Source organism: Meriones unguiculatus, chromosome 5 (genome assembly GCF_030254825.1).
Source record: "Meriones unguiculatus strain TT.TT164.6M chromosome 5, Bangor_MerUng_6.1, whole genome shotgun sequence".
Lineage (NCBI taxonomy): Eukaryota > Metazoa > Chordata > Mammalia > Rodentia > Muridae > Meriones > Meriones unguiculatus.
In genome coordinates this window covers 103,259,369-103,271,815 of record NC_083353.1, presented here as the reverse complement: position 1 = coordinate 103,271,815, position 12,447 = coordinate 103,259,369, and the positions used below count along the sequence as shown (strand labels likewise).

At 48.0% G+C, this 12,447-nt stretch overlaps 1 protein-coding gene across 4 annotated transcripts in view; it reads left to right on the top strand.

Moving 5' to 3' along the window:
- Ssuh2 (ssu-2 homolog) overlaps positions 1-12,234 on the top strand; it is a 28,845-nt gene extending 16,611 nt beyond the window's left edge. For 2 of the 4 annotated variants that reach the window (XM_021636496.2, XM_021636495.2), the window contains exon 12: positions 11,901-12,234. In XM_021636496.2, coding sequence (XP_021492171.1) covers positions 11,901-11,951 — 51 coding nt within the window. In that variant the 3' untranslated portion in view covers positions 11,952-12,234. Of the gene's footprint in view, positions 1-2,767; positions 3,718-11,900 lie in introns of those variants that run through there. The other 2 variants (XM_021636492.2, XM_021636494.2) reach the window with 1 other exon arrangement.
- The last annotated feature ends 213 nt before the right edge of the window (positions 12,235-12,447 follow it).

The window sequence follows — 12,447 nt, the reverse complement described above, 5'->3', positions numbered from 1 at the left end:
ATGATTTGAGCAGCTTGTACACACTGGTCACTGTCTGGGGACATCATATTCATGGAGTGGCCAATGTGAGTTCTTTCATAACCTGTCACCCTAGATGACATGGTATAAGAGTGACTGGTGTAGCCTCCAGAGTCTTCCTCCAGTAACACAATCTCACCCCAAGCAACATGATCCACTGTGGAAAAATCCAGGAACTGCAAAAACAAAACAAAACCAAACAAAGAAAAAAACAAAAAAACAAGGGATGTAGGGATGTGCTCACTGAAAATATTTTTAAGGGACAGAATGACTGAGGTCACATCTGGGATTCTCTTTTCTAACTGGCCTTTGGTCCTGGAGCCAGAGCCAATGATCTATGATGGTGTTTTATTCTTGTTACGGAAGGTGGGGGAGCGGAATCTAGTCATGAGAAATGGCAGCTACCACAATGCGCACAGTCCCAGCTGCTGCAGGCGGCTATCTGGAATCTCCTCCATTGCAGGATATAGCCAAGAGGCAAACGCATAAGCAAACAATGACAAGAGGACCCTCTTTGGAGGGCTGAGGGGCTGAGCGATTTGTGGGCTCAAATTCAGACCTTCTGAGCACACAGTGGATGGAGGCAAGGATGTTGCTGCTTTTTGTAGAAGGATTCAGAAGCCTGAGTGCTCCTGACCCTCCGCCCTGCCTTCTGAGCAGCGGTGTTGGTTTCCACCTTCATGCACCTGTTAGTCCTCATCTAGGAGGTTTTGCATGACAATTTCTGGGGAAGGAGGCTTCTGCTTTTGCTTTCCAAAGTGATCGTTGTGTTATTGCTTCTAGCTATGGATATGACTTAGTTTTCTTACTTCATTTGGTTATCCCAACTCTGAGGCAGTAGTTTTTTTTTTTTGTTTGTTTGTTTTACTCAGAATGACACACAAATAAGAGGCAAAGGGCCTTTATTGCTTTCTGTGGGTTAAATAATAAAGAATGGAGGGGCAGGCAGATGGCATGAGCCCCCGGCTGGCTGCTTATCTTCATTAGTGTCACCAACAGAAGGCTTCCCCTCAGACATGGGCTAGCCGTTGGTCACCCAGCTGATTCTTTTCAGGGCCTGCAGGGTCCAACCTGGCCATGAGGCAGTTTTGACCCCATTCCACAGATAAAGTCAAGGCCTAGAGAAATGGAGCTCAACACCACTCCCAAGTTTTCGACCCCAATCCTGGGCAATGTCCTGTGTCCTTAGCACCTCCTCCAAGGCCCTATCCTGCCCCAGTGTCCCTTGGGGACTCAGAGGAAGTTTGGAGAGAAATCCAAGGCAGCAATATGGCTTCAGCTTCCCCTCCCATAGGTTGGGGCGCTTCTAATGGGAAACCCTTTCAGCAAGTGAGGAGGATTTGACTCCGAGCCTGTCACACCGTTTCTTGGGTTTGGGATCCAATGCTGGGAGTGGGATGTGGAAGTAGCATGAGCAGAAGGCACAGGCCAGACCACAGAAAGGCCCTAGGATGTGCCTCTTCAGCATCAGGAGAAGTCATAATTGTATACCAACTATGTGTTTCCCTTGCAAAGAGGCAAATAGTACCAGGAACTAAAGGTAGCAGGGAACCCCCACAGGAATCCCAGGACGACCCCCCCACCTCCTCAGAAGAGCCGGGATATGGGAAGGTTGTGAACTCCAGAATGAGCTGGAGATGTAGGATTGAGGCAGGCTCTGTGGGAGATGGAGACTTCTACTCCCTCTTATGGGGAAGGTTGTTTAGGAAGAGGTGGCTGATGGGAGGAGAGCTGAGCTTAACGTGGGGACTGCTAAGTGTGAGGAGCCCAGGCTTGAACTGTTTGATGATCAGACCCCCGAGGTTTCATGAGCCTCATGTTTCCCCATCTGCAAAACAAGAGACTCCCCTGAGGCCATGCTGACACATGTGTGATGGTAGGTAAACCCGAGCAGATAAGCCTGATAGAATCTACCAAACATTGACCTTTCTTTAGCACTTTATCTTAATGTCAAAATCAAAATCAAAATTGGTAAGCCACTCCAGATATCCCCAGGGTGGTTTGGCAATGTAAGGGCTGACCACACTTTGTTCTCCACTCCTCTCCAGTACCTCATGGAGACATTTGTGCTCCTGGAAATGTCATGTAGCTTCCTTGAAGTCCCTTGGGGGGGTGTGTGCCCATGCCTCACTCTTAATAGTAGACAGTGGCTGAATATAAATTAGTTTTTCCCAGGACCTGGGCTATGGGCAGAAACAGTGATGGTTAGTGGCAGTTGTTGAGTTGACACACTCTAGAATCACCTGGGAAGAGTTTCTCCCAGTGAGGTTTGTTTAGATCGGACTGACCTGTGGACATGGCTGTGGGGCTTGTCTTGACTGCATTCACTGGGATGGTAATCCCCACCCACAGTGGGCAGCGCCGTTCTGTAGGTTTGAGTCCTGGATTGTGTAAGCGTAGAGACAGATGATGACCACGGGAAGGCATGTATGCATTTGTTCTCTCTCTGCTATTTCCAATTCCTGCATCAGCTTTCCTCGGATATGGACAGTAACCTGGAGTTATGAGCCCAGAATAAACCCTTTCTTCCCCAAGTTGCTTCTGGTATGGGACTTTTATCACAGCCACAGCAATGGAACTAGCACAGGAGCAGAGCAGGAGAGGCATCAAGCATGAGTGGATCTGGAATACCCTGTGCACCCAGCTTTGCACATTACCCTGCAGGCCGTGGGGGAGCTGCTGTTGGTTCCTAAGCAAGTGAGTGACCTGAGTGCAACTCTGAGGTGTGTTTGGCCATTTGTTTCCTCAGCGCCAGACCATCGAGCTGATCCCCATCACGGAAGTCCATTACTGGTACGAAGGAAAGACTTCTGTCTACTACATCTATGGCACCGACCACCAGGTGTACGTGGCTGACTACCCTGAGCGATACTGCTGTGGATGCACCATCCTCTGATAGGCCCAGCCGTCCCCAGACTCCACCAGTCACATTTGACAGGGGGACAGCAGTGTTTTTTTTAGTTTAGTTATGTTAGTGATGTTGGAGAACCAACCCCATTCAAACTCCAGAACTGTCTGTCAAGACTCAACTCTTGATGGCACTTGCTTGGTGGGACCCATGTTTAACCTGCCAGAATTCTCCTAAGCAGGTTCCTCTAGAATAAGGGAGAGATGTAAGGTAAACAGTGGGGGACCCTGCCTATGTCCTCCAATCTAATGCCTCTGTCTGTGTGTTGGAACTGGTATTATGAACCCCTGTTTTCGTGTGGATTCTGCTGTGAGCCTCTGGCCATGTTCAGCATTATAGGGGTGTTGAAAGATACTCACAGGTCGACTTCCACCACAGCACCTCTGCTTCCTATCCTCTGGGCTGGAAACACTGAGGTAGCCACTGACGGGATACCTCTCCACAAGGTACCTGGAAGTTATATGGTGGCTGCCTTGCATTCATGCTGTGATGGCTAATGTCGCCCGTGAACTTGCTAGCATCTACAAATCACCCAGGAGCCAAACTTTTGAGCACGTCTGTGGGCATATTTCCAGATTAGATAAACAGAGGTGTCAAGGCCCATCTTTGTGACCAGCGCAACCTTGGGCTGGGGGCTTGGACCGAATTAAAAAGGGGAAAGTGAGCTGAGCACCAGCATTCATCTTCTGCTTCGGGACCACAGATGCAATGTAACCAGCGGTCTCATGCCCCTACTGCCATGCCCTCCTCACTGTGGCAGACTGTACCCTTGAATTATGAGTGAAAATAAAATAAACCCCTTCTTCCACAAGTTGCATTTGTCAGGTGTTTCGTCACAGAGAACATGAAAAAGCCGGCGATAGAGGTCTGTTCCCAAACTTCAGAAAAATCAAAACAGCACAGCTGTGATAGAAGGATGGGGCTCTCGTTGCTGATCCCTATTGTGGTTTTGTGGGAGGAGTTTTACAGGGTGTTTTTGAGCAGATACGGTTTGGGACATCAGCGGATGTGAACTGGGTCCTACTGGTGAGGCTGGGCAGGCAGAGGGAGCTCCCTGTGGATATAAAGGCTGGCTCAGCTTTGGAAAGGTTGTACATGGGCTAGGAAGGCCACTGTGCTCTTGACTGTGGAGAACAAGAGGGCCATCATCCCATGATGCCTGTCCTTGACTCAGAACAGCTGCTGTGTAGAAGCAGTGGCCACTGGATCTGTTCCCATGTGGGCCATCCAGGACTCTCTCTTGAAGTCTAAGTTCTATCTTACCTGTACCATTAATCCATGCCCTATCCTTCTAGGATATGGTCCTGGGAGGGTGGCTTGGGGGAGGTATGAGGGGGACAGAGTTGCAGAGAATTTGTGACCTCTCTGCTACTGTTTGAGCCCAGATTTCCCCATTTCAGCTTGGCTATTTATTTCCTAGGCCTGGTGAACCATACGTTGGCAGGTCCTGATGGACAGCCTGGTAATGCAGGGTTCACAGTGGGCTGGGCAAAATGCCTCCAGCTCTCTCAGGACTGGGGCTGCAGAGCCCAGTGGAAACTTTGCTGGAAAGTCAAGGGATAGGACCCTGTGGCTGAGCTGAGATCGAATCCAGTGCTTTCCAGATCCAGACTTTGGCTCCTTCTCTGGCTGCCTGCCGTCAAGTCCATGGGCTCTACATGGCCAAAGGGACACACTCTTATATGGAAGTGCATCAGGGCATGGACAGCAGCTGTTCCCTAGGGACAGAGCTGGTGGTGGCATGGGAAAGAGAGAAGTCCCCAAGGCAGAACCTGCTTCTTTCTGCTCGAGTGCCACCATGCTCTGGTGTGGAGACCCTGGCTCTGCACTAATAAGCTAGCTTGCAGCGTATACTCCCGTGTACCTTGTCCCACCTCTGTGACCTTCATTACAAATGCTTCTGTCCCATCATGAAAGGGATGGTAGCTGCTACGATGGGAAGAAATGCTTTTGGCATTTGTTGAGTAGAGGGTGTTGGAACTCAATCCATGAATGAAGCTGTGGGAGATTTCTGAGATCTTAGAAAAGTCTAAGTAAACAAGACAGAAGTCTTGTAATCTCTGTTTCTGCACAACATGGATTGTTCTTGGAATGTGCTCTTTTGTTCCTCCCATGAGTAGTACAACAGGAGGGGGCTTCACTTTGGATTACTCATCTCCTTACCCCTTATTATTCTGGATGATGTTTCCAAGCATAAGTTGTCCTTGGTATACAACCTGAACTCATATGACCTTGCTTAACCATCAAGAATACACTCAGAATATACATTGTCTGATGTTCTGAATAAAGTTGGCTATTGCTTGAGACTTTAGTCCACTTCCTTTTTAGGCTCCCCTATCCCAGGGTGGTAACAGAGGGCAGGCAAGCAAAGCTTCATGCTAATCCCATGGACAAAGCCATCCTCCTTACCTCGTGCGTATCCCACTGATGTTGAAGTTGAATATTAGTAAATACAGAAATCTTGCCAACTAGTTCTTCACAGCACATTTGTGTTTACATAGAGCTTAGCTTTGTTCCTTTGATTTACCCCATAACTTGTTTTAAATACATAATTTCACACACACACACACACACACACACACACACAAACTGATTTCATTCCTGCCTACTTCCTGTTTTGCCTGAGCACTTACAGGTAGAAATGCATGTATTTTTATAAAGAGAGTTTTTTTTTCCCTAATTTCTCCTTTGTGTTCAACATTGAGTGTATGTGGGCAGTTATGTTTCTTTTTTTCTGGCTCTAACCAGATACCCAACAAGCCACAGCTTCAGGGAAGAGATTTATTCTGGCTTTCAGTTTAAGAGGATATCACAGTGGGGAAGACATTGTAGCTGGAGCAGCCAAAGGGTGAGGTGACTGGTTTTGTCAGGCAGGAAGAAGAGAGATTGAGTTGGGACAAGAGGCCGCTCTAGCCCATAAGGCCCATCCTTGCTACTCACTTCCTCCCGTGAGAACCCACCTCCCTAAAGGTTCTACAACCTTCCAAACCAGCATCCCAGCTGAGTACCAACCATTCAAACAACCAAGCCTGTGTGGGATGTTTCACACTTAAACCACAATGGCCATGGGGGTGGTTATTTGGGAATGGGGAGAAAATATCAGCTGTTTAAGGCTGACATCCAGTGGCTCAACTGTGCTATTGGTGTGGGAACTCAATAAGAATATTTTAGCTGGAAGAAAGTGGCTTCAGAGGGACACTCAGCAGTTGAGCAGGAGAGGGAGAGAGAGAGAGAGAGAGAGAGAGAGAGAGAGAGAGAGAGAGAGAGAGAGAGAGAGAGATCGGAGAGGGAGAAGTGCCTAGCTTGCTTTCTAGGTCTGGACCCCTGTACATGGTGTGGTCTATAGATATTCCTTCCTCAGACCCCTCTGGAAAACCCTCAGAGACACTCCTAGAAGTCTCTGAAGTACATTTGATGACTCCAAATGTACTCAAGTTGACAATGAAGATGATCCTTCATAAATAGGCACGTACAGGTTGAGTCAAACAGATCCTGTGGGTGGTGGACATCCTTTCTTCTACTCATGTTGAACCTTCAGTTCTAGAAGCCCAGATGAACACAGCTGGGCCTGAGTCCTGTATGTGCGAGTATGCATGTGTGCATCCGTGTGCGTGTGCGTGTGTGTGTGTGTGCGCGCACGCGCGCGATTGTGCTTGTGTAACTTACTGAGTTCAGTTAGTGTTGCCTGCAGCAGTGTTGGCTGACTTTGTTGCCTTGGTTTTGTAGGCAGCAATAGCTGCTGTGAGTTCAAGAGTGCAATGGTCTTGTCATCTCTAGAAGACAGCTCTTCATTCCTGGCTGGCCTTGAACTTGTACTGCCTCTGCCTCTGCCTCTTCAGAATATCTTGCTGGCTTGCCGCACTGCAGCTGGCTTTGTTGGGAGTTAAAACAACAACTCCCAGCCTGTCATGGCTTTGTGTGACTGCAATAAAATACTGGAGGGAACTAACTTTTGAAAGAGATGAGGTTTATTTAGTTTTCAGTGTAAGAGTCAAGGTTCAAGACTGGCTGGGAGGTTAGTGCTGTATTGTCTTTGTATATAGAGAGGCGAGTAGATTCATGGCTTCAAAATGAGCAGAAGGAGGAGGAAAGCAAAGTTCCACAATCCCCTTCAGAGACATACTTCCAAGGACTCGAAAACCTCCTGAAGGTTCAGGGGCTACCTCCTGAAGGTCCTATAATCTCCTTGTAGTAACACCCCGTGGGCCAAGCTTTCGGTGCTGATCTTGTGTGACAACAGCAGTGTTAAGTGTCAGTGCTGGCTCCCCATGGCCAGAGCTCTCCAAGCCTCAGTTTTTCCTTTTTCTTCTTCCTCCCTTCCTCCCTCTCTCCCTTTCTTCTTCCCTGCCTCCCTCCCTCCCTTCACAGTTTCATACATGCCTGCAATGAATGTCAGTTGTTTTGCCCTCTCACCCCCTCCCTCTTCTAAGGAAGCCACTCTTCCCATGCAGTTCCCCTTCTGCTCTCATGTCTTTGTTTTGCATGTGACCCATTGAATTTAGAGTTTCTTTCTTGAGCTTGGATGGAGCCTTGACTATTGACTTATGTCACTGAAACAAATGAGTCCTCTTCCTCCAGCAACTATCAACTATTACTAGTCACTCAGGGAGGGACAGGATCCCGTGAGCCCCCTTTCCATCTGTGACGATGTATCTAGCTTTATACATGGTTATCTCTGGATAACCGTGGAAATAATAAGTTCCTGAGTGCAAGGGCCATTCCGTGGCCAGAAGACAGGTTTTTGTAGCATGCCTCTTCATTTTTCTATCTTACACTCTTTCCACCCTGACTTCTGAGATGTTCTCTGAGCCATAGAGGAGATGATATAAGTGTTCCTGCCCAGGGCAGAGCACTTCACCATCATTTATTTGTGGCACATTGGCCAGTTCTGAGTGTCTCTCCTAAGCACTGTCCATAGCAAGAAGCTCTTCTGGAGGAGGCTGCTAGGAACATGCTTCTAGAGGGTCAGGAAGGAGTGTTCGGAAGGCAGTTGGGCAACATGGCTATTTATCAAAACAGTGGCATAAATCTTCCTTCTACCGCTCATGACCTCCACAGCCATAGGTTCTTTGACTAGCTTTCAAGTACCAGGTATGGGTTCCTTTTTGTGGAGTGGGCCTCAAATCCAATTAGGAAGAAGATGGTTACTCCCGTCATAACTACACACTATTTACCGGTGGGTACACCCTGCCTGGTGGGTCAGTATTTCTCCCTACAAGGAACATGGTTGGGTAAAGCTGTTGGCTTTCCTCCTTCAGCAGTGGGCCTAGCAACTTCTGACAGCATGAAAGTCAGCCAGTGGGGAGGAAGCTGCTGTCTCAGTGCTAGCTTGGTGTCTCCGTGTCCTGTATCTAAAGTGTATGGCTAGTGTCTTCTGCAAAAGGATCTTATCATCAAGCTCTGGTGGGCCACCAAAGTCAGCTTCAATATTCTGCATGTTTTGGGGGAATACTGGGGCCTCCCAATAGCACTTAGGGAGGTATCTTAATTTATTAACCCATGGCTTCTAAAAGAAGTATTGTCTACCAATCGAGGGCACTTCTATTCAAATTATTATATTTATTTTAAAAATACATTTACATGAAAATATAAAATAGTAAGCCTCCAATTTTTCATGCGTCCCTATTTGTGGTTACCTCACCTGTCTCCTTTCCCTCTACTTAAACCTTTCCACTGGACTCTTCTGGCCGTCTTTTTTCGTATCTCAAACCTCAGTTTCTTTGTCTGCAAAATATGAACTGGCTTTATTTTAGATGCCTATCAGGTATATATATTTTTTGTGCATGTGGGGTGAGGTGGCTGGGGAGCAGGGGAGCTCACGCAAGACCCGGAGACCACAGAAAACCTGCAAACCTAAGCACTGAGGCAACAGCTTTGTCCACCAGGGGGCAGCAGAAGCTCACACACGAGCCCCGGCCAGCGCTTGTCTTGTTTACTTGTCCCAGCAAGTAAACACGCAAGAAGGTCATACCTAAGTTTCCCAGGTGCCAAGTGCCACTGGGCCATTTTGTAAAGGTGACACCTAATGCTCTACCATGACGTTTGGCTTTAGGGACTCTGCCATCCTTATTTCATAGAACAGGAAGAATTTGAAGCCCAGGACCCAACTTCAAACCAAGGTTTGGTGGGTGAAGCCTGGGCAGGGGACCAGTGAGCCTGCCCTGCGGTCATCAGGAACAGTGATAAATTTTAGGAGACCCTGGCTGTCAGCTACTGGCTAGAAGTGGGCTGACTGGTCTTCAGGGAGGGAAGACTTGGGTTTACCTTACCTTGTTATCGAAGCTGACTTTGCCTCTTGGCAGGGTAGACTGGGCCCAGTTCACCACCTGAGCCACTCCCCAGTAGAATCTATCATTGGCTTTCTGTTTCTGTCACTGCCTAGACAGGATAAGAGGGCTGGTGATGGCCTGGGTGGAGCTTCTTGCTGCCCAGCATCCACGGAGCAGACTCATTTACGATACCGTACAGTACACAGCACGCTGGTCCCCAGTCAGTGGCTCTATTTTGGAAGGTTATGGAAACTTTGAAGCATAGGGTCTTGCTAGCTAAAGAAGGTGGCTAGGGGCAGTCCTATGAATGCTACCCAGACCCCTGGTTCCCATTCCCCATCATACTATTTCCTGGTCTACAGTGATGAGAACAGTCTCTGCCGCTTGCTCCCATCACTGAGGTTGGAAATGCTCTGCCGTGCTTTCCACACTGCGACCGACTGGATTCCTCTGCAACAGTGCGCTCAAGCTCCTTCTTTCAGGTGTTTTTACGCCACAACAATGCAAAGCGAACTGTCATAGTTCTGCTGGGAAATGTAGGTGTTACGTCTTGCAAGGCAGAAGGGGCGCAGACAGCAAAACAACCAAACGACCAGGCTAGCGTTTGTGTACATGCTAGAGTCTGGATGTCCCCAAGTCTTTCACTGCAAGACGGTAAATCCGCATTGGTTCAAGGTCATACATGAACTTGGCAAGACACCACCAGGCTGGGGAGTTTCTCTGAGGAAACAGAGTATGAGGAGCCAAATTCTGTCCACACTAGCTAGAAACCTGCATGAAGCTGGTTGGGACTATCACCGTCTTGGCTTCTCTTCCTTACCAAGGTCTACCCTGTCTATCAGTGATCAGCTTGTTCCTAGAAGAAGATAATGGGGAAAGTGAACACTGATGTTTCTTAGGGACAGAGTGTTCTCTTTCTTGGTGCAGAGTATAGTGCTTGTGTGGGTGTGTTTGCATGCACACATGCATGTGTGTATGTGTGTGTGTGTGCACATACACATGGAAGCCAAAGGTTAATATTGTGTGTCTTTTTTTCTTCTTAATTTTTGAGACGGAGTCTCTCACTATACTCTTAACTCACTGGTTGGCTAGACGGACTGGCTAGTGAGCTTAGGGAGCTGCCAATCCCTGCTTCCCCTGGTATTGGGCCTGTGGGTTCTCAGCTGCACTGGACATCTTATGTGGGTGTTGGAGATTGAACTCAGATAATCATACTTGTGTGGTCAATGTGTGCTTTACCAACTGAGTCACCTCTCTAGCCTCGGAATGCACTCTTGGAAAGTGAATGAGGATAGTTAGGCTGTGGAAGCCAGCGTGACCTCACCTTAGGTATTGTTGTATAGATGTGGGCAGGTGGCTTTGAGCCTGTGACTGTTTGTGGGCATGAGGGAATCTGAACTCTCACTGGGAAACAGATCCGATCTGATTATAGCAACATGAAAATCCTCCTGGCTCCAAGCATCTGCTTATTTATTTATTTATTTATTTATTTATTTATTTATTTATTTTCTCATTCCACCAGCTTGGCTCAGAGAGCATTCTCTCAAAGAAAGGTCTGCTCAGTGGCACCCCCTCACAGGGACAGCAGAGCCTCACTTTGTCTTTTGACTTGGAGCCCGTCTCTGCATCGGAGCAAATGACCCATGGGGGCATGGGATTTGTATTGACAGACACTTGTTTACCGAGATCAATTAGGGAAAATTATCATTGCAGTACTCCGCAAGCAGGGGTCTGCAGATAATAAGGGTTGTAAGTACTGCAATAGGAATGACAAACATGTAAAGCGAGCTGAGAAAGCTGTTTACCAGATGCTTACCTCCTGGGAGGGCATTGCACAGTCAGGAGAGATGTTGGGGTGACCGCTTGGAACAGAGGACAGGATGCTTTCTACATAGCTCTGCATAATTAAGGAAGGAGAAGTTTAAATCGAGAAGGGAGCGGACTTAAGCACAGGGGAATGCTTCCATGAAGGAGACTGATCATCAGGTGGTGACCTTGCAGGGAACTCAGGGCACTGGGTGCTGGGAAGCTGCACAGTCAGCAGAAACTATTGAGGAATTGCTGGATGTATGGGGCAGGTGGGGGCTGCTTCTAGTCTATTTGTGTTCCCCCTATGCCACCTCTAGATCCACTCTTTAGTTCTTTTCTCTTTTCCTGTGCGCTCCAAGGTATGTCTTCCCTAGCTTCTGATTTCCTTTAGAGTTGGCCAATGAGCAGTGTCAAAATTTTGAGTTTCGCCAATGAAAAGCTTGCTTTGGGCTTAAGCAGTAGAAGTTTCCTTTGCGTTTGACCAATGAGAAACTTCCTCTGTTTGACCATTGGGATGCTCTCTCTGCTTCTGACTAATAAGAAGTGTCATTTGAGTTTGGTTGACAAGCCAGTTTGTGTCTGGCCAACAGGATTGAAAGTTTGGGGCTCTTCCTCCAAATTCATAGCTGACATCCTAACCCCAAATATGGTGTATTAAGGTATTCGGTAGGTGACACCTTTGAGAAGTAACTAGGTCAGGTGACTGAGTTAGTGCCTCTCATCAAGGTCTTGACTCTACTCCATTTCCTGGCCCCACCCCTAGCTCCTGCTCCCACCTGAAAGCTATTCTCCCATTGATCCCCCAAGGTGAGCCCGGTGCTTGTTAGCAATCATGTACAATGTGGGCGAGTTTCTCTGGCTCCAAGTATAGTATATGTTTGTTTTCTGCTTTCCAGATGTTTCTCCCCTCTGGGGCCCGTTTCACCACTCTTGAGAAAGTGATATGATGACCTTGGACTTGAGGCGCAAGGAGTGGAGGGGAATTTTGGCAGCTTGATGGTGTGTTGGTGCCAAGCACTTAACAAAGCCACTACGGCTTTAGGGCTTTAGTTCACACATCTGCCCCACAGCTTCTTCTGAGTGACGCCTGAGCAGCCAGCTGCTTTTGGAGGAGAATGTACAGAAGGTCTAGGGAAGGCTTTGTGACATGTGGATGGAAAAATTGTGGGCACACACTAGATGGGAAGCCCTGGAGCCCCGAGTCTGTGCAGGCCATTCATACAAAATCACAGGTAATCTAAAAATCGGACACCCAGCCTTGCTGAGTCCCAGTGTTCTGCTGTGTGTTAGGAAGAAGCAGGAAAGGCTAAGCTGGGTCACTGACTAAACCCGTGATAGAGGGTGGCAGTGGTGAAGAGCTTGAGATCCAACCATAAACCCAGCTCCACTGCTGACTTCACATGGGCAAGTGGCTGGACTTCTCCAAGCCACTGTTTCATTATC